The sequence below is a fragment of the Falco punctatus genome, assembly GCF_963210335.1.
Source record: "Falco punctatus genome assembly, chromosome: 1".
Classification (NCBI taxonomy): Eukaryota; Metazoa; Chordata; class Aves; order Falconiformes; family Falconidae; genus Falco; species Falco punctatus.
This window is the reverse complement of record NC_137580.1, coordinates 56,402,899-56,424,770: the sequence shown is the minus strand read 5'-3', so window position 1 is coordinate 56,424,770 and position 21,872 is coordinate 56,402,899. Positions and strand designations below refer to the sequence as shown.

The following is a 21,872-nucleotide window of genomic DNA, read 5'->3' as shown; positions in this document are numbered from 1 at the left end:
TATTTTATAAGAATTGAAGAAATTGAAATACAAGAGCAATATGCAGAAGAGCATATGCAGTGAATGTTACACGTACTGGATGCGTGCACTGCATAGAAAATGATGGAAATAATAAAAGTGGTATGGTAGGAGTATTTGCTAAAGAAGGGTTTCTTTTAAATAAGGTAAAAAGAAGCATGGAGAACAGGGCTGTGCTTTCATCAAAATCACTTTGAAAAAATTCTTCAGAGATGGAGCTGGAAGCCTGCTGTAGACACTTGAGGCTGAATTTTCAATATAGATAGCTGTATAAGTAATGCTCTTAGATAACTGATTGTTGGAAATGTATTATTTCATTAAAAACTATTACAAATTGAAGGCTTCTGTTATTTCTGAATGTGGTAGTTGTCTAATTTACTTGCTGAATAACTGCTTTATTACCAAGAAGAGATGCTTCTTTAGGCAATTAATGAGGTGTTATAAAAAACATGCTCAAAGAAAATAAGCCTGGATGAATTTATCAAGAGTGGTCTTAGTTTAAATTAAATAGCATGATAAGTAGTAATAAAAAAAGGTGATACATCGTAGACCTTCATTCCAAAGTGGTGAATTCTGGTAAACTACAGGAGGTGGTTAGTGAATTTAGATGGACTAACACACTATTGGGTAATGTTGAGGATTGGAGTAATGAAAATGGAGCAATATTAAGCAATAAAAAGTGCAATGTTCTGCACTTTTACAATAACAATAATTTCTGTCAGGAGAGGGGGGTTTACAAACTGAGAATAACTGATAAGGAGAGCTTTTCAGTGTAGCAGGCAGAGATATTTCAAATATCAAAATACAAAAATTAGGCCTGGATAAATACAGGCCCCAAAAGAGGCACTTCTGGTAGCGAGAGCAATTCCTAAAGTAGTTTTTCAATGACTGAGGTAGATTTTTATCACTATGATTTTTCTGATCAAGAGTAAACATTTTTCAAAATACAGATTTTGCTCAGTCTGGGGTTCAGAATATACCTGTGTGTTGAGTCTGGGTGGCAGGGTTTGGTAGCCGGGGGGCTACAATGGTGGCTTCTGTGAGACGCTGCCAGCAGCTGCCCCTGTGCCCGATGGAGCCAGTGCCAGCGCTCCGGGACGGACCCGCCGCTGGCCGAGCCCGAGCCCATCGGTGACGGTGGTAGCGCCTCTGGGACAGCGTATTTAAGATGGGGGAAAGCTGCTGCACAACAGCAACCGCAGCCAAAGTGGGGAGCGAGGCCGTGTGAGAGCAACAGCCCTGCAGCCCCCGGGTCAGGGCAGGGGGGGCAGGGGGGCTCCAGGCGCCAGAGCAGGGGTTCCCCCCCAGCCCATGCTGAAGCCCACGGTGGGGCAGGCTGTGCCCCTCGGCCCACGGAGGCTGACGGTGGGGCAGATCCCCACCTGCAGCCCGGGGAGGGACCCACACCGGAGCAGGTGGGTGCCTGAAGGAGGCTGTGACCCCGTGGGGAGCCTGTGCTGGAGCAGGGGCCTGGCAGGGCCTGTGGATCCATGGGGAGAGGAGCCCAGGCTGGAGCAGGGTTGCTGGCAGGGCTTGTGACCTGTGGGGGACCCGCGCTGGAGCTGCCTGTTCCTGAAGGACTGTACCCCGTGGGAGGGACTACCCACACTGCAGCAGTTTGTGAAGAACTGCAGCCTGTGGGAAGGACTCCTGTGGGAAAAGTTCACGGAGAACTGTCTGCTGTGGGAGGGACCCCAGGCTGGAGCTGGGGCAGAGTGTGAGGAGCCTCCGCATGAGGAGGAAGGGGCAGCAGAGACAGCGTGTGGGGGACTGACCACAGCCCCTGTTCCCTGTCCCTCTGTGCCGCTGGGGGGGGAGAAGGTAGAGAAAATCAGAGTGAAGTTCAGCCCGGGAAGAAAGGAGGGGTGGGCGGAAGGTGTTTTTAAGATTTGGCTTCATTTTCTGATTACTCTACTCTGATTTGATTGGCAATAAATTGATTTTCCCCAAGTTGAGCCTGTTTTGCCCGTGACAGTAATTGCCAAGTGATCTCCCTGCCCTTATCTCAGCCCATGAGCCCTTCATGGTATTTTCTGTCCTCTGTCCAGCTGAGGAGGGGAGTGATCGAGTGGCTTTGGTGGGCACCTGGCATCCAGTGAGGGTCAGCCCACCACAGCCTGGGGGTTATGCAGCAGCATCCCTTACTTCTAGCAGTGGTCCATGCCTGCTGAGAGAGTTGTCTTTCCAGGTCTTGCTCTTTGTTGTGAAGTTCATTCTTGCTCTTGAGTTCCAGGCACAAGAGTAATTTGCTATATTTATTTCTGGGACAAGCTGGTCCTTAGCTATGTGCTTGTGTTAGATGATGCTCAGTACCAGTCAAACCTTTTGAACCAGAAGAAAAGTTTAGTCTGATGAAGAAAAAGTGTCAAAGCAGGAAATCAGAAAGTGTAAATAGATCCCTCTGAATCAGCTAAGCAAACAGGTTCCCTGTGTGCTGCAGTTTCCTTAGGAGCTGATGAACTAGCCCCTGGGGGCAGCTGGCCCTTGGTGCTCTTCTCTCTCTCTCTGTTGAGTATGCAAACTAGTGTCCTCTCTTTTTCTTTTTTACTCTAGCCTGGTTCATATTGTCTTTCAGTGTAAATTCTTAAGGTGTGCAAGACCTTTCTCCCCATCCATAGAAGATTCTGTAAGTTTACAGTGCTGCTTTGCACTTCACACAGGATGTGTTAAATAGCCTTCTTCCTACTTGTAGTGTTTTCAAGGCTGATACCAAATTTTTGAAGTAAAATGAGAAGCATTCACAGTAGAAAAATCTTCACAAACCATCTTCTGCTGTTAGCTCTTTGTGGAGTAAATTATATGGATGTCAAATCAGTATCAAGAATGTATTTTCCTCCAGTGTTTGTAATTTTCATGGACTCATATCACTTCTAGTTCAAGAACACAAGAAGAATGAATTCTTTCCCTAATTCACAGAAGTACTTCGCTCTGTGCCATACAGAAGAATTAAGGTAACAAACCAGCCTTTTCCAATCTTTTTGAATTGGATCTCTTTCTCTGGATCATTTGGGTCAATTAAAATAATTTCAACAGAGGCAGATTTTCACACTCTTCACGGGCTCTTAATAGGTCTAATAATCTTACTCAGAGCAGTATGGAAAAGGCAAATTGAACTCCGTGGCACATTACAGGAGAGCCCTTGTGGCAGATCAAGTATTGCTCACTGCAAGCTGGAATTTCGTAAAATTGACACAGCCCCCATTAAAAACTGGCTTGCTGACAGATCTCGAAATTTAATTGTTAATAAGGAAATATCAGTGGCTGGGCTGTCTATAGTGGAGTCTCATAGGAAAGTCTTGATCAAGAATAATGATACTTTGAATTATTTCAGCAATTAATTTTTGTAGTAAAGTTGGCAGATGACACAAAGACTGTTGGAAAGGGAGAGGCTGTATCTGCAGAGTAATTAGCTCCTTCAGTAGAACTGGAGATACAAAAGAAAAGGAAGTAGGGGGGAGGAAGCCTGTGGGTCATATTTCAAGGAGAGAGATTCTGCATAGTAAAGCAGTGATTTAGGGGACAATGTAGATATTTTGTGTAGTATAAGATCTTATCTATGCAACCCCTGAGCACTGTCCTGAAAGAAGTTCCTTTTTGAAAATCAACACAAAATCTGGAAATGTTCAGGCAGCACTGACAACACTTACAAAAATTTCCAGTTCTGGTGTCCACATTTCAAGATGGATCTGGAAACAACGGAGCAAGTTTATGGATTAAAGCTGAACAGATTATCTGTAGGTTGCATTTACAGTATGTGGTATGAGCCGTTCAGCATACTGAAAGCAAGTTTCAGAGGTGACCTTAATCACTGCATGTAGGTGCTTGTGTCTGAAGAAAAGATTTGATATATGGCTAGGCAGTACTGGAAGCTGGTCAAATACTTGAGCCTTAGAACAAAACAAGGTTTCCTAACACTAAGAAGAATTAAACATTTCCTGCTAATATGGGTAAAAAGTATTGGGTTCGGCATTGCTTGACTGATGAGGCAAGATGCACTTTGATCCACCTCCTTGTGTTCTAGTCTAGCAGTGGGGTTGCTGTTACATAGACAAATAGGGTTGTAAAATTAAAGGATATCTGTCTGCGAGATGTGGCATATGTAAAATATATTATAGAGATGTGTAAATACACACATGTATTATTTTACTTTTTTTCTGTGGATATGAGTTTTTATCCCCAGCCCCCTTCCTTTATGAGTTCTGCAGATACTGAAAACATCTGCAGCTCAGGAAGTACATTTTTTCTTCAGGAAATAAATTGGTTTCCAGAGTCTGTTTAAACTTTCTGTGAAGCATGCTGGGGACAGGATGGTGATCAAGTGACTGTGCTCTGTGGTTATACAGAAAATCCTTTGTGCAGCCTCACTGCCGTGTCTTGCTGCCAGGGTCAGGGTCAGACAAGTAACGAGATTTGGAATCTGGGAGAATTTCCTCCCAGGCAAGATTGGCAGGGAAAAAGTATCTTAGGATATTTAGGCAATGTATCTTGCCTGTCATTGTAGCTGGCAAGGATGTTAATGATATGTTTCTTTTAGTGTGTCTGTTGGAGTTCTAGGTTTTTGAGATTTGAAAAAATCCTCTTAAGATTTTAGGTTTGTTACAGAGCACTTGGACAATCTCTGATGATCTGCAGTATAAAGAAATAAAATCTGATGACCTAGGGTCCCTCTCTTACGAAATCAAAGTGTCTTTTTGTTTGTACCTTCCTCCTTTTCCATCTGCAGATGGACAGACATGTTTCATTTTAATGTGCCAGAACATGAAAGACCGACCAGCACAGCTTTATTATTAACCTTCTTAATTTCACTGGGGACTGGGGACTAAGACATATGCCGCCTTGTGTCCCTATTCTGGCTGTCCAGTACAGGCTAGAAGAAAATACTTGGTAAACTGATGAAGTTAAAATGTATCCCGGCCTCTTCTGTTTGTACCTTTTCCCCCTATAAACCAGATAGAAGGAAAAAACCTGAATTATCAGTGCCCCTTGTACTTCAGATGTGACTCTCATGGGAAGTCACTTAGATTTTGTGCCATCCTGTAAGTGCACAAAGTAAGAAAGTACATTCTGTGGGAGAAAACCAACTAGTTTTTTTGACTGCCTAGTGAGATTTGTTTCCCTGTGTTTTTAAAAAAGAGTAAGTTTGGAAATGTTTAACTTTTAAATGAGGAGATTTCAATTTGGTGTTTGAAGTGGTGTGTTAATCAAGCTGATGAATGGACATTAGCAATCGTTAGGTGTGCTATAGTTGCATGAATTGAAGAAATAAGTGGTGAAAAGTTACTTTACTTTTGTTACACATTTTCCGTAGGAATTGACAACACTACATGTTGATTCCTTATAGCTGATAAATACATCTCTCAGACCTCATGTTTGTATGAGCAATTTTTTCAAACTTTTTTTTTCTTTTTATGATTAAGTTTTATATAGGAAGACAGTTTTGGGTTTGGTTTGGTTTGGTGTTTTTTTTCCTTCCATTACGTTTTCCACCTTTTATATCTATCTTAAATCGATTAACAAATCACAGATGAGGACTGCAATACAATGTAAAAAAATTATGTTGATAGTTCTAACAATTCTTATGGAATAAGGGAGCCAAATTGTATATGAATGAACAAACCAGGGATTTAATTACTCTGAATCTAATAAAAGAATATCAGATTTGTTGTTGTTTTAGTAAATAGGTTAAATTACATTAACAATGTACAGAGTTAATTAAATGTGTAATTATTATGGTTACTGTTTTGTTTAGTGAGAACTACGGTAATTGAAACAGATGTCTATGTTAACAGCATTGGCCCAGTTGACCCAATCAATATGGTAAGTTCTGATTACTGACAGAAAACATCTGAATGATGCTATGGTTTAATATTATGAAATAATTCTAATCTCATTGAAATAAGTTTCTTTTTTCTTACTGTGTATTCTTATGCTGTTAGATATGATTGTGGTTATTGCAGAAATGTTTAGACTCTATTCGGAATTGTAAGTTTTACAATACATTTCTTCTTTAAAAAAAAGATGAGGCTACACAGAGGATGTCATATCAGGTCCTCATTTCGTTAGTGTTGAACATTTTCACTGTGTTTGTTTATAACTGGTTTATCTCTGGCCCAGTATAATTTCCTGGAGCTACTCTTCGGAGGTTAAGAATAATAAAAATTGACCTAGCAGTTCAGTGCAATGATTTATTATTGTTATTCAAATTCATAGAAAAATTTGAAAGTAACCCTTTTGATCTCCTTTTTTGATGTCTTACTTAGTCTTACAGGTCTTCTTCAATGTGTGTGTGTGTATGTGTGGACGCATAGCTGGTTTCTTCAGAAGTTAAGCAATGCATCTCATCTAGTTTCTGGTAGACCTGTTGAGATCTGGCCTATCTGTATGTTACTGACACTGAAGTAACAGCGCTTACAAGGAAGTTGAGTCTGTGGCCTTTTCTTAAACTCCTTAGATTTTCTGTCATGATGTACATTGTATGAAGTGTTGATGTTGGAGGTGTTAGAAAGGCCTTGTTGCATGATTCCTCCTGGGGACCACTGCCCAGGACTAAGACTAGGACTGGTCCTTGGGCAAGTTTGTGTTCAGCACCCTCCTGCCTTCTTCCTTTTCCTCCCCCCTACAGAACTGACGACAGTATTGAATTTGCATGGCAGAGAAGCGTTCAGTCTGAGGCTGGAGTGTGCCAGTGCAGGGGGCTTCTGAGCATTTGATGAAAACACAGCAATTCTAGATTATTACTATTATTATTAAGGATCTTGTGGTTTACGTGCATGTCATCATGCTTGGGTGTGGAATACTGACTTTCAGAGGTGGGAAGCCAAGCAGGAAAAAACAGTGGTACTTAAATACTATGGATAAAGATGCCAAAAGTAAATGATGCAGATCTGTGGCAAAAGAAATTCATTCCAGGATAATGGTCTAACAAGCTTAGGGTTGCCATTACCTGGGGCTGTGGCAGGGAAGTCCAGTCTCAGGCCAGGGCTGTGTGTGAGGAAATGCATACAAGAGCAGAAGAGTGATGGGGTGGGGCAAGCTTATCAGTTTCCGTGTCCAGCATAAGTGGTGTCTTTGGTTTTGTCTGTCTTTCTACTGCAGCCTTTCTCTTTTGCTTCTCAGCATCCTATCCTTTTCTGAGGGAGCTTACTGTGGGAGCAAAATGTGTGGACAGGCAGCTACATGTAAGGAGGATATAGCAAATGGTAGAGGCTTCCTTTTCCAGTAACTAATGTAAATCCTTCAGCCTGTGGCCAGTAGGTATTGCATACGCTGGAACTGAAAATGAGAAATGCTTACAGCTTCAGTTTTCCAGTTTTAAAGAACCAGCATGTGGCTGGCTTTGCAGGGTAGCCCTGCCCCATTTCCCATGCCCTGTTCTTGTCTGTGCAACCCCTGGGAAATCTCCCCTCTGCTGTGTACCATCGGGCTATTTCATGTTACTCATTTAGAGGTCTCCCCACATCTGCTAGTGGTGTCCTAGAGCTGGGTGGTGATGCTCTTGTCATGGCACTAAAAAAAGCCATTCAGACTGGCTTGTAGTCCATGGTAAGGATAGTACCATGCTGAAAAGGCATATTAGTTCATCAGAGAGCAGGATCCTGATAGTTATAATCTGTATCAACTGAATGTTTATGCCTCTAACCTTCTGTTTTCTGTTTTTAAAAAAAGAAAGAGAACAATGAAGCATACCATCAAAGGGTAATAAGGTAAATGTCATTAAGACATACAACTTTAAGAACTATTCTATGTTTTTTAAAAATAGACAGAGAACTACTTAGAAATTCATATTGTAGTCTAAAGGCACTACGGCCATAAAACAGCATTTGCTTTCACTGGGCTTGGACTGCAGGAACCTAGATCATGTGAGCATCTAGCATCACTACAAAGATCAAATGTTTGTGAAAATACACACACACACACACACACACACCAAATATGCAAATAGTTTGATTAAGGTTTCCAAAACAGAGGTCCTTAATCTGGGGGGGGGGAAAATGAGAAAAAAAATTATTTACAGGTTTTACCCTGTAAGATCTCTTTATGTGAGCTGTTGGTTTCATTAGGAAGGCTCTTTCCCTGGAGTCAGTATTGTTGGAGATTTTTTAACTAATAACCCAAAACTTGCCTCCATTTCAAGGGCTGTCCTTAGCTGTTCATTTGATCGCTTAATGTGAGAACACATACCTGTGATTTCCCCATTGCATTACTCATTTGCCAGATACGTTCCTTCACTCTGGCAAGTGATGTCCTTTAACTGTTTAGTTTGAATACAATATGGCATGATTTAGAGGGCATTTTTTCTAACAGTGATGCTGAAGCAACATATCAAGGGAGTATGTTTGTCTGAAAGATTCAGAGAACATCTATTATGAGAGGAAATGGATTTATTTTTATGATTCAGTCTATTTTCCTCTTGCTATCTGATAGACTTTCACTTTCATAAAGGGAATGCTTTAAGTGTATGTATGACATTCATTAGAATTTGTTTTTGAAGGCTGTTGTATTTTGGCTTTCACTAACAAAGATCTACACACAATTCTGGACGGTATAGACATGCCATACTTAAGAGATGTTTTTTCTACAGCGTGTGATCTCTTTAAGCAACTGCAACCTGAGCAAACATTTTTAACGAGCATCTGGATCAGTGGAGTGTTTAGGCTTCTAATACTCATTAAGTCTAAAGATTTTTGAATCTGTCTTTTAGAGCTAACCTGTGCTATGCATTGTGCAACAATCATGTGAAATGCAGCTAAGTGCATTTTTATGGGCAAAGACTTGATCCTCAATAGCTCTGCAGTGGTCTAGGGATTTCTTAGCAGAATTTAGACACGTGATGAATATTTAGAGCCTGGTTTTCCTCTATGTGGAAGCTCATTCAGTTGAGTGCTTAATGTGGATACACTAGGCTTTTACTGCCTTTCTCTTTCAGACTAGGGCCAAGATGAAAAAATGCCACTCTGGTGGTACAAGTAGCAGAGTGCGATATACAGTCCCTGTGTAGAAATGCATGTTGATCCATGTTGCCTTTGGGGCTCATTAGCTTTCTCTGCCCTCTATTCAGCCCCCAAATCCTGTGTGCTCATATATACATAAGGTTTGGTTACTAGTGCCCCAAGGGGAGAACCACGCCAGTGCCACAGATTTTGTGGTTTAAGAAGATTGTGTGAGTGTGCAATTCAATGGGTTGGGAAGGGCATGGCAGCCCTCCCAGACATTTTTAGCTTCCATTATATAAGAGAATACCTGATCTTGTAATTTCTGTTTGATCAAAACTCTCATGAAAATAAAAGACTGCTACATCAAATGAGAGCAATTTTTGGAGAAGTAATATAGGAGCAGTTCCTTAAGTGAGCAGCAGTATTGCATTATTGCATAAAAAATGAAGAGCAATTAGAAAAGTTTATACTTTCCCTGTCCTTAATGCCTGTTGAATCAAGTTTCATATAGTAAATAGTGGAGCGATGCTTAAGTAACAAAAATGGGGAAAGGGTTAGAAAAAGGCAGATAATTTTTGTAGAGATGCATAGACGTCATTACTGATAGATTAACTAGCCAAAAGAAAATGCTCTACTTGTCAGTCTATAGCTGTCTGTGTGTAAGTGTGTACATGTATAAATATGTAAGTTTACAGAAACTAAGTTACATTTTGAATTTCCTTTGATTTTTCAGGTGTTTCTAAGTCATGATTTGACATCTTGAAATATTATGATATCATTGCTATTTTAGTGTGTTTGAGGGCTACATATTTTTTTCTTCCCTTGCTGTGGATGCATATGATGCTCTCTATTCAGATTTTGTATTTATTAATGGAACTCAGTATTAGAAGCTCCAGACTGAAAATTCCAGGATAAATTTCTAGAACTGCACTTCACTGAAGCAGTTCAGTTTCCTTGTTATTTTCCAATATTTCTGTCTCTTCTGTGGACGATTTAGCTTTGTTGCATGATCTTTTCTAGTTATCCATTGATGACTACTGCGACCACAAGCTGAAAGCCATACTTTGAAGCCTAGCACTCTTATTTTTAACAAGAGAACTAAATCACTGAACAGATCAGATAACTCACAGAATACACAATGTGATGCTCTGGTACACAGACTGCATGGTCTGGAGACTGTTAGGATACAATATTACCTGTCATATTGTACAATTTGTGACATTTTGTAGAATGTGCTGATGGTGAATTTTAAGTATCCTTTGACTTCTAAATTCCACTGCATTCTCAAGTTGAAGTAAATAGCAGCAGATTTATTTCTTTTTTTTTAAGGTATTCAGTGTGATCAGTATCCTAATGCAGATTGCTCAGTTTCATTGTAATTTTGGAGGATGCTTCATGGTCAGCTGTGTCACTGTACTTACTCTACTAGTCACTACATTTGTATTGAAGGCTTGAAGGTTTTGTACTTATACTTTACAGTGACAGGTAATTTATATTAAGCGCATTAGAATGTAAGTAATCATGACCCAAAGACATGTTATCTCAAGCTATCTTGAAATCCAGTACTCAAAGATGCACACCCTTTGTGTGCATTATGCTGTAAATCAATGTATTTTTAACTCCGTTTTTGAGTGATACTAAATGTTTTGTTACTGAACAAATAGTAACTATCATAAAGGAAAGATGAGGCTTAGAAAGAGGCAGAAGAAGATACTGGAATTAGGAAGCCCCTCATCCTTGTGATACCTAGGCATGTACTTTTAGTTTACATGGGTGAACCATGTCACGTTGACTTAAGGATTTAACAAATACAATAGGAAAAAATCCAAAGTAAGAAGTGTATAAAAGGAAAGATATGAACTCTCTCTCTCTGCCTCCCTGTCTGTGTGTTACAGAGAGCTGTGTGTCTAAGTGAATGTATTTCCATACAAGAAGCATAAACACAATAAATCACAGTGCTATACAAATTCTGCAGTGTATAGTAGTATTACAAGACTGGGTGAACACTGCTTGAAAAGGCTTGTCGTGGTTTGTGAACTCCATTTGAAGCTCTTCCTGGAGGTTGGAATTGCTTTCATGTTTGAAGAACACCATTTTGAGGAGAACCATTGTCTCTATGAGCTTTATGATGACAGACTGAAAAGAAGAGCATGAGGGATGCACTTCTGCCCATATTTGGAATTTATGAGGTTTCCTAAGGTTGTGTGCTTTCAGCATCCAAGCACTGGAAATTTTTGGAGAGTCAAGCATGTGCATTTTATGCAAACTGGTTCCATTATCTTTCAAATAGCAGGAATATTTGTTCGTAAATCAGGACAGAAGTACCAAGTTGTCTTTGAATATTACCTGATTCTTATTGTATGGCAACTTCTTTGGAGTAAGCTAGAATAACAAATTTCTTCCCAACTTACTCTTTTTATTTTGGTTAGGAAAGACAGATTCCCATCATTTTGGTGCCTGTCAGCACTGCAAGTGATCATTAATTGACTGTTACTTAGATGAGTGTTTGAGATTGATGGACACTGCTTATTTACAGCAGCTGTGTAAATATTCCTTCAGTAGGCTGAAGCATTTTTTTTCTTTGTTATGAAATATATTTAAGTGTCAAAACCCATATGCATGTTGGTATTTCTTATTTCACCAGCTCTAGGAACTTGAGTAATACTTCACAAGCACAAGTCCATGAATGGTCTGTTGTTTTCTGGAAAAAAAATAGCTTAAATTGATTAGTCTGGCTCTTGCAGACAGCTAGTTTGCCTACTGCTATTGCAAGATAGCTCTAAATTTGCACTGTTTGGTTTCAGAAGAATTGGCCAAGTACAGGCAATATTCTGCTCATACAGGCTCAGCACAGCAGTTCCTTTGTCGATCCCAGTCTCTGTGATCATTCTGAAGGGATGGTGAAGGGTGAGGGGAAAAAGGCAGCCATTGTATGACAGACAAATGTTGCAGTAGCTTTCTGAAACCAAACCAGCCCCCACTTTAGACAGCATTCAATACTTGTCCCATTTTCAGCTGCAGTTTACTGATTGCCCCTTAGTAGATATGAAGTCAAGACAGGCATTTAAGGTTCTACACAAGACTCCAGAAAAATCTGTGCTCTGTGCTGTAAAATATGGCCTGATTTCTGTGTGCCGTTTAGCAATGCTGTAATCTAAGGCTGCAGTCTTTTTATGCTGCGGTTTATTCATAAATCACAGAATGATCAGGGTGGAAGGGACCTCTGGAGATCATCTAGTCCAAACCTCTGCTAAAACAGGTTTGCCTACAGCAGGTTGCACAGGACCATGTCCAGTCGGGTTTTGAATGCCTCCAGAGAAGGAGATTGCACAATCTCTCTGGGCAGCCTGCGCCAGTGCTCTGTCACCTGCGAAGTAAAGACATTTTTCCTCATATTCAGATGGAACTTCTTGTGTTGCAATTTGTGCCCATTGCCCCTTGTCCTGTCACTGGGCACCACTGAAAAGAGCATTTTATGCAAACCTCTTGGTACTCACCCTTAAGATATTTGTATGCATCAATAAGATCCCCTCTCAGTCTTCTCCAGGCTAAGCAGGCCCAGCTCTCTCAGCCTTTCCTCATCAGGGAGATTCTCCAATCTCCCAATCATCTGAAGACTAGTTCATGCTTTAAAAGATGCTGGTTTTGTATAGGACTGTGGTATCACTTAAGCCACAGTTGGCATGGTTTCATTATTAATAATATTAAAAATCTACTTTGACTTCACTCCCCTGACTTCAATAGAATGTGCCAGCATACTGGTTGGAAATCCAGTTTGTATCATCTCAAATTCGTAGCATCCACAGCCAGAGAAATAACCAAACTGCCTTTGAAGTATCTGTGATTTCAGGTGTTAATGCTCTGTATTTGCATAAGGCAAATTTGTTAAAGAAATAGCAGAAGTGCTGAGCTGTGGACATGGTTGGGGTAGAAGGCAATTCTGAAAAGCGTCTTCCTTTTTATCTGTTGTCACTCTGCCAGTGTGTTGTTCTGAGAAAGTCCCTTAATTTTTTGTGTTCCCAGTACTTCATTTAAGTGGATGTAAATGTACTTCTTAAAGCTCTTCCTTTAGTACCTCTGTACATGATGTCTTCCATGGTCACCTTGTCTTCTTCTGCTCTGAACTACTTCTTGGCAGTTTCATACATAAATTCAGCAACCTTTCTGTGCCAGTTGTCTGCTATTCCCTGTGTCTCCTTTTGCCCAATCTAAAATACTGCCTTGTGTCCCTCATATCTCTTCACAGGGGTTTAGTTAGATCAATGTGTCTAAATCATAGCTTTAAATCTTCACACTTTTCATCCCTTCTGCACTCTCAGTTGCTGTGGATAATCACTACTCTGTACATCACTGAGGCCTGAAATCTATTTTTCTATGACACGATGGGTCTTAGGACCAGGAGTAAGGTCTCAGTTGTATTCTTGCAAATTCTGAGTGAAAAAGGGTTTGTTTTTTCTTTTTTTTGTTTTTTTAATTCATCCATCTCTTGTCCAGACTGCCATTGTTATGGTAACATATTTTTGTAACCTTTCCACTTGCAGCCTTGCTCCAATCATACCATCTAGAGATGTGTGACAGAGAGAATTTTCCACTATTTCTACTGAGTCATTTCTTGCTCAGGTTCTTCCTCTGTGTTCTCTTTCATCGGACCTCACACAAAACCAGTTTCCTTTCACTTTCAAGGCACTTCAAAGCCTATCCCCAGCCATTTATAGTTGGTTTTTTTCCCCAGGAGGCCACTTCCTATCTCAGATCTCACTAGTTTCTGCTCCTGTCCTTTCAACTTTTCATAATACTTTCTCCCAAGCTGCTCTTTATGCTTGAAAGAAACTTTCCATAAATGTCTGCAAAGCTGCTTCATTGCTTCTCATTGTGTTCCTATATAAACATTTTTTCTTTCTTTTCTTTCTGTGGAGGTTACAAAATATCACAAACAATTATAGTTTTGTTGTGCAAAAATCAGTACATGTAATTCTGACTGGTTTTGGGTACTTTGTTTTGTGTTGCTTGTGCCCCTGTTATCTTTCCAAATCTTGTCTTTTATGTTGAATTAAAATCATAAGCTCCTTGCAGAGGATGTGTATCCCATATACGCAGTATTGAGCGCCTGCACAATTTGGTTGTGATCTGAGATGATCTAAGCCAAGGATAATGTTAATATAAGTACTACATAGTACTGCACTATTCACTAGTGCTAAAGCTAACCCAAACAGTTAACTCCTGCTTTTCCCCCAAAAAACCGTACAGACTGCTTGACAGCTCTGTCATACAGCTTACTGTTACTTCCAATGCCTTAATATTCTCCCCAAACACCTTCTGTCCACTTCTGCTGCAGTTGTCTCCCTTGTGTTTGCCGATGAGACAAGCTATGTTTAGTTCTTTGTCTTGTACCTCTCATCTTTGTGTCAAATAGATGATAAATATTTCGAAGAACATTACACACCTGTTCTTTCTTATAAATTCCTAATCTGCCTGTCAATGTGGAAATTTGTGATGCTGCATTCCAGTTGTGGGAATAATTCTGCTGGCCCAGATTTGAACTGGGTTTCAGGCAAAAAGGCAGGGGTTGTGCTTTGATTGTTACAACGGTTTGTAACAGCTTGTTGCAGTAGAAACTGGCCTTGGCAATGGCTCCTACCTTGCAGGTTTGCATTGCCTCCTTCACTGCTGTGCTCCAGAGGAAAGCTGCTGTCATTTACTGGCCCCTACGATGGCTGGTGGCAGGACCTGTGCTGACACCGCAAAACCTCATCCTCTGTTAAAAGCTGGGCAGCTACAGGAACAGGATTTTTCTGCTCACAGTGCATGCTGTGGGAAGTTCACTTTACAAAGCAGGGGAACGGTCTGGAGTAGCAGACCTGCATTTCCTGCAGTAGTACCTCCAGGCTGTTTACCAGGGAAGTGGACCTGCTCCTGGGAAGTGTTGCCCTATTCCTTATTAGTAGAGGTGACAGCGCTGACAAAATAGCTATTAAGAAATGCAGTGTGCTTTTGCTAGCAAGTGAATGTAACTTCCCTGCCTGATGATCTTGGCCTTCATTATTTTTATTATGTTGCGTGATTTTAAATTTTGTCAAGTCTCATATATTCTGGATGGTATTTCAGTCTAAACCACTTTTTGTTGGACTGTTTTGGAGTTTGTCATTCACTGGCATACAGTAAGTGCTGCATAAGATTTCACCTTTTTGAATAACAGTAGTGTCTCTATTTTAGAAGGTTACCCCCACAGAGGGTTATGTCCTTGGGGCCAGTAAGTAAACAGAAACTCTTTTAGGAAGTTCTTAACAGTTGTCCATGCTCTGATTTCTTCAGTGCAGCAGATGATTGATATTTGGAATTGCATGACTGCCTCATCAACCAGAAAGCTAAACTGAAAGAAGGTCGTATTTCATGTAGGATCATGTAACTTACAGGAGCTGCAGGGTAGAAACCAAACCCAGATAAGTCTCCTTGCCATCAGTGTTGGGATTTTGAAGCATTGCAGGAAAAGTATGGAAATGAAAGAGCAAACAGTAACCGTGCAATTAATCTTGCTTTAAAAACAGTCACACCTTACTGAATGGTGAAGTATTGTGTTCCAGACTTCATAGCTTGTTTATAAAAGGGAACTGTAGAAAACTGTGTATGCTTGAGTAATGTGCAGCTTTGCCACTCAGGTTGTTTGTGGGACCAATTTTGACTGCTTGAGCCTCTCTAGTTACAGGAAGGTAGTTGTAGCTGCTGAATTTAGAAAGTACAGTTAACGGAGTTGATAAATCACTATTGACAACCTCAAAGCTGAACCCTTAATCCATACCAGTATTCACTCCTGGGTTTTTAATATATAGATACATAGTTATGTCTAATTTAATTTTTTTTTTCCTGAGTTGTCTTTTCTGTTTTTTCTGTAGTTCAGTGTTTGTTTATGACTGGCAGCAGCTGAAATGTTCAAGTTGCAATTCAAAAGCAAAATAAAACCTTTTGTATAATTTTCAGTGTGTGGATGTATATAGCTGATATGTATATCCTCTACTTCCTCTCCTTATGCTCTCTTCAAATGGCCAAAATACAAGCTGATCAAATAAAAGAAGAGATTTTGCTGAAGTGCTTTAGTTACTTCTCTAGCTAATCTTTTCACTATTGGCAAGATTTTAATTATAGTTTCTAATCTACAAAGCATTGAAATAAATCTTGCCTTTTATTCATATTGTTGTTTGCATCTGTCACTTTGCATGTTCAAAATAAGGACTGCATAGGCACAGATGCCAAATTATGATGTGAAGAGTGATAGATTTTTTTCTGTATTGTGACTATGTAGGTCTCACTGTACTCCCTCACCTTCTGTAGATACAATTTGCCATATTTCCACTTACCCTGTGCATATGTTTTCATAGCATCCTCCAGTGTGATTATCTGTACAATTATAACAATCTGACTGGGTAAAAGGCTCTGGGAGCAGATGCTGTGCACTTCTGTTCCATATATTTCCTGCAGCTCCCACCTCTTCCACAGCTGCAGTACCATTAGTGTAATATTACAGGTACCTGTCAGAACCATTGTGATTTGTTGGATCTTTTAGATCTCACCCTAAGGTTACTTGGTTTGGATTGCTCTAGTGAGTAAACTAAAATGATTTCCCAAAACAAGAAATTTTACTTTTGCTTCAGTCCTAGCCGTGGGGATCAAGCTCTGAAACCATTGCTGGCCCTGAGGCAGCTCAAAAGCCTTTTTAAAAGGCTTTTAAAGTAATCCACGAGGGAAAGCAACCACATTTTAGACATTTTGTTAAGTGTAGTTATACATCAAGGATAGGTTAAGTATTATAATAAATTGCTTAATAGCCTCTTATTGATGTGCAGACATATTTGGGTGAGGGAAAAGGTAAAGGTTACAAGTATTTATTGGCAGCACACTGGCAAGACGAAGATAAATTGGCTAATGCTTGATGCTTTATTTGGTGTTTACCTCTTAGGAAAGCATGTGGTCACCAGTTTTGTCTATGACTTTTTTGTTGTTTAAACCTCTTCATCAGCATACTAAACTGAGTCTTTGATATTAAGTCACATCTCTTAATGTCAAAGCATACAGGTTGGTAGAATGCTTTCTTTAGTTTCCCATTCTTTTTGTTTTCTGAAAAGTTCCCTGACTGCCTCATGTTGAGTTCCAGTTTAAGGAATCAGAAAGCTGGATAGAATGAAGAAACGTAAGGAAAAATATCTTGAAGCTGAGATAACTGAATAAGGTGAAGTCATGTCACACTTGGTAATTGAACTGAGTTCAGGGGCTCCCTATGAAACAGATTTCTGAATTAGCTTGTTGCACTCCAGAAAACTCCAGGTGCCCTTCAGGTGAAATTTTGAATCTGGGAGAGAAGTGGGGTGGGTTTCTGAGCAAATACTACATGACAAGAGTATGCTTTTATTCATTTTTCTCTGACATTCACTGGTAATGAACTGTACTGCAGGCTTGTAGTTTGCTAACACAGTTTTCAGTTCTGAGTTTGGTTTTGGGACTTTTTATTGCTTTTATGTTTGGCCCTGGAAAATTAGGCCATTTTTTTCCTGTTTTCAAACAAAATGTGTTGCATTTAACATAATCCAGCCAACAATTTAGCTACTCATTGCTTGACTTCTCCACATTTTTTACTGTGGAGTATCAAATCAATTGTGATGCTGCCAGACAAAATATCCAAGAAATGTTTTTCCTGCTTTGTGAGATTTTCCCCATTCTTATTGATATTAAGTTAGAATTCGTGGGATGTGATTTGCACTGAGAAACAATTGCGTAGGATGGTATCTGCCTCCCTTTCTTTTACAGTTTTCCAATAAAACCCCCAATCTGCGGGCCTGTTTTCATGTCTGACTGTAATTGAACTATGCATGACAACAAAACTGATGTTGAGGATTCAATCTATTCCCATACACTACCTGTTCCTACTTTATTTGAAGTAAATGTTTTTCTTTTTATTAAATGATTTTCTTTCAGACTATACACCTGCTTGTCAATATTCAGTTTGTTCATTGCCTGGCCCTTTAATGGTTATCTCTGATTAGTCACTGTGTTCCCAGCCTTTGGAGTTTGTTACGATCTTTTAGAGAGGAAAGAGAGGGAGGAGGATTGCATTTATCTGTAAATAATTAGGCAGGTGGGCTCTCTATGCCAGCTGTGCAAAAAAGAGTTCATTGATCTAATCAAATGCCAAATATGAGCTAATGTGTACCATGGTTATTGAACCCTGCGAGGCTAAATATGAATAAGCATGCATTTTGCTATAGCTGTGACTAACGCAGCCATAGATTGATGCCATTTTATTCTGCACGGCTATTTTATCATTAGTTTCTTTTGAAAGAGAGAGTAGTAAACCAATTTCTATGGTTACGGAGTGGCACTGAATGGTGAGTTTTATGAAAGACTAATAAAAGTAGTGATAAGAGTGTTAATTTTACCTTTTTGTGAGAAAACAGGGAAAACAAAATAGTTGCTCAGAAAGACTTGTTGCACTGAAAGAATATTATATAAATCTGGCTGCTGTTGTGCTTGCTCATATGAGATACCTAAACAAAGATAGGGCTTTTATTCATTCAGTTTTGGAAACAAAGTACTCCCAGAAGAGACAGTATAGTAATTTTTCTACCTCATTTTCAATACATTTTAGGGACCCAGATTTTTTTTTCTTAAAAGGGAATATGAAATATTTTAGTAGGTGCAAATTCAAGGGAATTCAGTGTATGAATATATAAAATTTGAAAATTTCAGGCCCATTTCAAAACTACATTTTCAGAAAAAAATCCAGCTGTTTTTATATGTGCCTAGCATAGTTTCCTTTTCATAGATGCATTCCCTTTTATAGATGCTCCCAAGCATCTATACTGTCACAGCTGCATGCTGCCGGACTCTTTAGTTGTCTGATCGTCCTGTATGTTTGCCTGTGCTTGGTGACTGCTTGGGATCTATTTGAACCTATGCCACCTGGCCTTTTCTGCAGGGAAACTTGTGTTCAGAAAGGAGGCCAATATATATTTGAGTCCGATTTTCACATGCCTTGCGCCTCCACAATGTGAGTACATATATGTGCTTGGACATTATGCTAAAGTTCACTTGAATGAAAGATTGTATAGATAAAATGTGTTGAAAATGTGGTCCTATGTGAGATGCATTGTGTGAAGAATATATGCAGCCTCAGGTTGTATTATGGACCCTCAAAGGCAGAGGGGTCTCAGGAAGACACAGGACAAATAGATATGCTGAAGAAGTAGGCAGTAATGTCCACCAAAGCAGATGTTATAAGTGGAATAAATGTTCTTGGGAGAAGTCAGAGGGCACTGGTTCTGGGTTCCCTGCTGAAGAGGGGTGAACTGCTGCTGCCACCCACCATGAGGCTGCAGTCCACATCTTTCAGGTGGGATGAGTAGTAGTAGATGGTGGGATGCCTTTGGCTGACTCCTGAAAGGAGAGGGTGGTATCAGCTCACAAATGGAGGAAAATCCTCTGCAGGTATGTGTGACAAGGGGCTAGCAGTTTGGATCTCTTGTTTTACATTCAGCAAGCTACATGGAAACAAGTAGTTACTAATTTTATGATGTTAAACTATTATATGTTAAATTATTTTTGAACAGTTATAAACATATCATAAAGGATTTTAACAAAGTTTCTTTTTTTTTTTCCCCCCCAAAAGTTCTTTAAACAACTCCTAAAATACATGGGTATGATAAAAACTAGCACATTTAATACTGAAAGGTAAGAGAATACAAGCATCTGGGTCCACTGAGGCTGTTCCTTTGCTTTGTGTGTTCAGAATAATCTGTGAGCTCCTCTTCCTTTTTTATCTTAATTTGTTAGGGTGGTTGGTATTCTATGGCAACCTGAGTTTTCTTGCTCTGGGTGCATTTGACTGTGATCACACTTTGATAAATTTCTTTTTCTTAGACAATACAATGCTACTGTGAAGTGGCTGCTTAGAGTAGCACATTCAAACTCACATTCTACTCTTTTCATACATTTGGTCGTGTCTGTGGATTTCACTCACTGGCTTCTTTTTTTTCTCCTATTTGTACTCTAAAGGCAGCATGTAAATCTTTGTTCATTCTGTTCCATTCAAGCCTACTAAAACGCTTCTCCTGTGCACTGCCTTGGGCTCTTATTTACACTACAGCAAGGCAAGTTTCCTTTCCAGTTGTAACCACTATAGATGAGCACAAAAATTTGAGTTTTAAGGATAAATAGGCCCTGGGTTTTCACAGGTGTCTTGAACATTGCTTACAGAAATAAAATAATCAGGGACTTGTTTTGGCCTGCAGAATCTTCCCCTGATGACAGTGCCTTTCAAGGAATAAGCAGAGTTTTAGAGCAAAGTCATCTCTAAAATGCAATTTTGATTACTCCTTCTGTTCTGTCACCCCACTGTTTGCCTCACACACTAGTTACTCATAACCTTTGAGAGCCACTGAGTTACCACAGTCCAGGTGGTAATTCATCTGCCACACATCACAAAGCAAGGGCAACCCTCCCTCTTGCTTATGTATTTCTGGAACCTGTTCTTCTCCCTCCTGAAGAAGTGGGAAAATTGAGAGAGATTTAGGTAGTGCTGTAGTTTCTGCCTTGACACTTCTCAAGGGTGAAGCACCAAATTTCACAAACTTTCCTGAAGGATGGATGGTATCAGTTGCGGAAATGAGTGAGAAGCCTGTAACTTGTCCAGTTGGCTGCTGTGATTAAAAGTAAAATGAACACACACTCCCCGCAACCCCAACCAGCAAAGCCTTCCACTTTTAATTTATTTAAAACAAGAATTGGCTGTCTGCACTGTGCATTTTTATTGACTAAGTAAACTGGTGGTGACCCCTTTGCCTCAAGCAAGAGTTTGAAACACTGTCTCCTCTCTTCCCCCTTCCCACTCATCCCATATCTGAGAGGTGAACAACCAACAGCAAGTGTCTACGTCTGCTCTCCAGCTCTTCATCCTTCAGAGGAGCTGCCAAGTTGCCCATTGGAGCCCTCATGGGGCAGCCATGCAAGAAGGATCAAATCTTCCATCAAGTAGAGAGGCTGTTGTTAGCCTTAAGGTCAGAGTTGTGTGGTCTGGACCTGTGACAAATACAAGAGAGAAAAGGCTGCTGCTTTGCTCCTTTGGAGTGCAGGAACCACTGGCTGGATTCTTTAAAAAACTGTTATCTCATTGCATCTGTAATGTTTATCTCCCTCAAGTTTTACTGTGTCAAGAATTGCCTCATTAAAAGGCTGTGGGTTTTCCTTGTATTTGTTTGTTTGTTTTATTTTGTTTTTCAGCTTTCTTTTCTGGCCATAAGGCTACTGAGGAGTTTGACTTTCCATCACCAAAGAAGCATTCTTGAGGCTTTAATATGTAACGTGGAATTGCTTTAGAGAAATTTCCTTCTTGATTATGATTGTGTGCACTTTTGTGTGTATGTAGGTAGATGTATGAGGCAGATGGTAACAGATAGTTCTGCAAACTGTGGTGTTTACTTCCCGCATACTCATTATTTTTTCAAAATCTGAAATTTCTTGAAGGATCTTAAATTTCATGGTGTAAAGTTTGGTGGAAAATCTAGAAAGTTTGTTCAGCTTGCTTCTTAAGATATGTAGAATATGTCTTAAAAAAAAATTGTCTAGCCCTGAGGTGTTAAGGTTGCTCTTAAATTTCTGGCTAAGGCCCCAGAGATGAATGCACTGTGTGGGGACCTCCAAGTTACACCAAGCTCCCATCATGTCTCCTCTTCTGTAACTAATCAATGTGTGAGAGGAGGTAGGGGCAGAATGCTGTATGCATCTCTCATCAGCCTGTAATGTCACAGTTTGGGGTAACAGGCTGCTGTGTACTCTGCAAATGGTGATACAAAAAATAATAGAAAAAGCGGCCTCAGATTTATATATCTGAATTAAAAATTGTTGGCTTGCAGACTTTGGTAAACCTATACATAGATA

The 21,872-nt window shown here is 39.9% G+C and overlaps 1 protein-coding gene across 4 annotated transcripts in view; it reads left to right on the top strand.

Annotated features, from left to right (window-relative positions):
• Nucleotides 1–21,872, top strand: part of GABRG1 (gamma-aminobutyric acid type A receptor subunit gamma1) — an 80,534-nt gene that overhangs the window by 42,434 nt on the left and 16,228 nt on the right. For 2 of the 4 annotated variants that reach the window (XM_080404268.1, XM_080404269.1), the window contains exon 3: nucleotides 5,768–5,835. In XM_080404268.1, coding sequence (XP_080260394.1) covers nucleotides 5,768–5,835 — 68 coding nt within the window. Of the gene's footprint in view, nucleotides 1–5,767; nucleotides 5,836–5,861; nucleotides 20,993–21,872 lie in introns of those variants that run through there. The other 2 variants (XM_080404271.1, XM_080404270.1) reach the window with 2 other exon arrangements.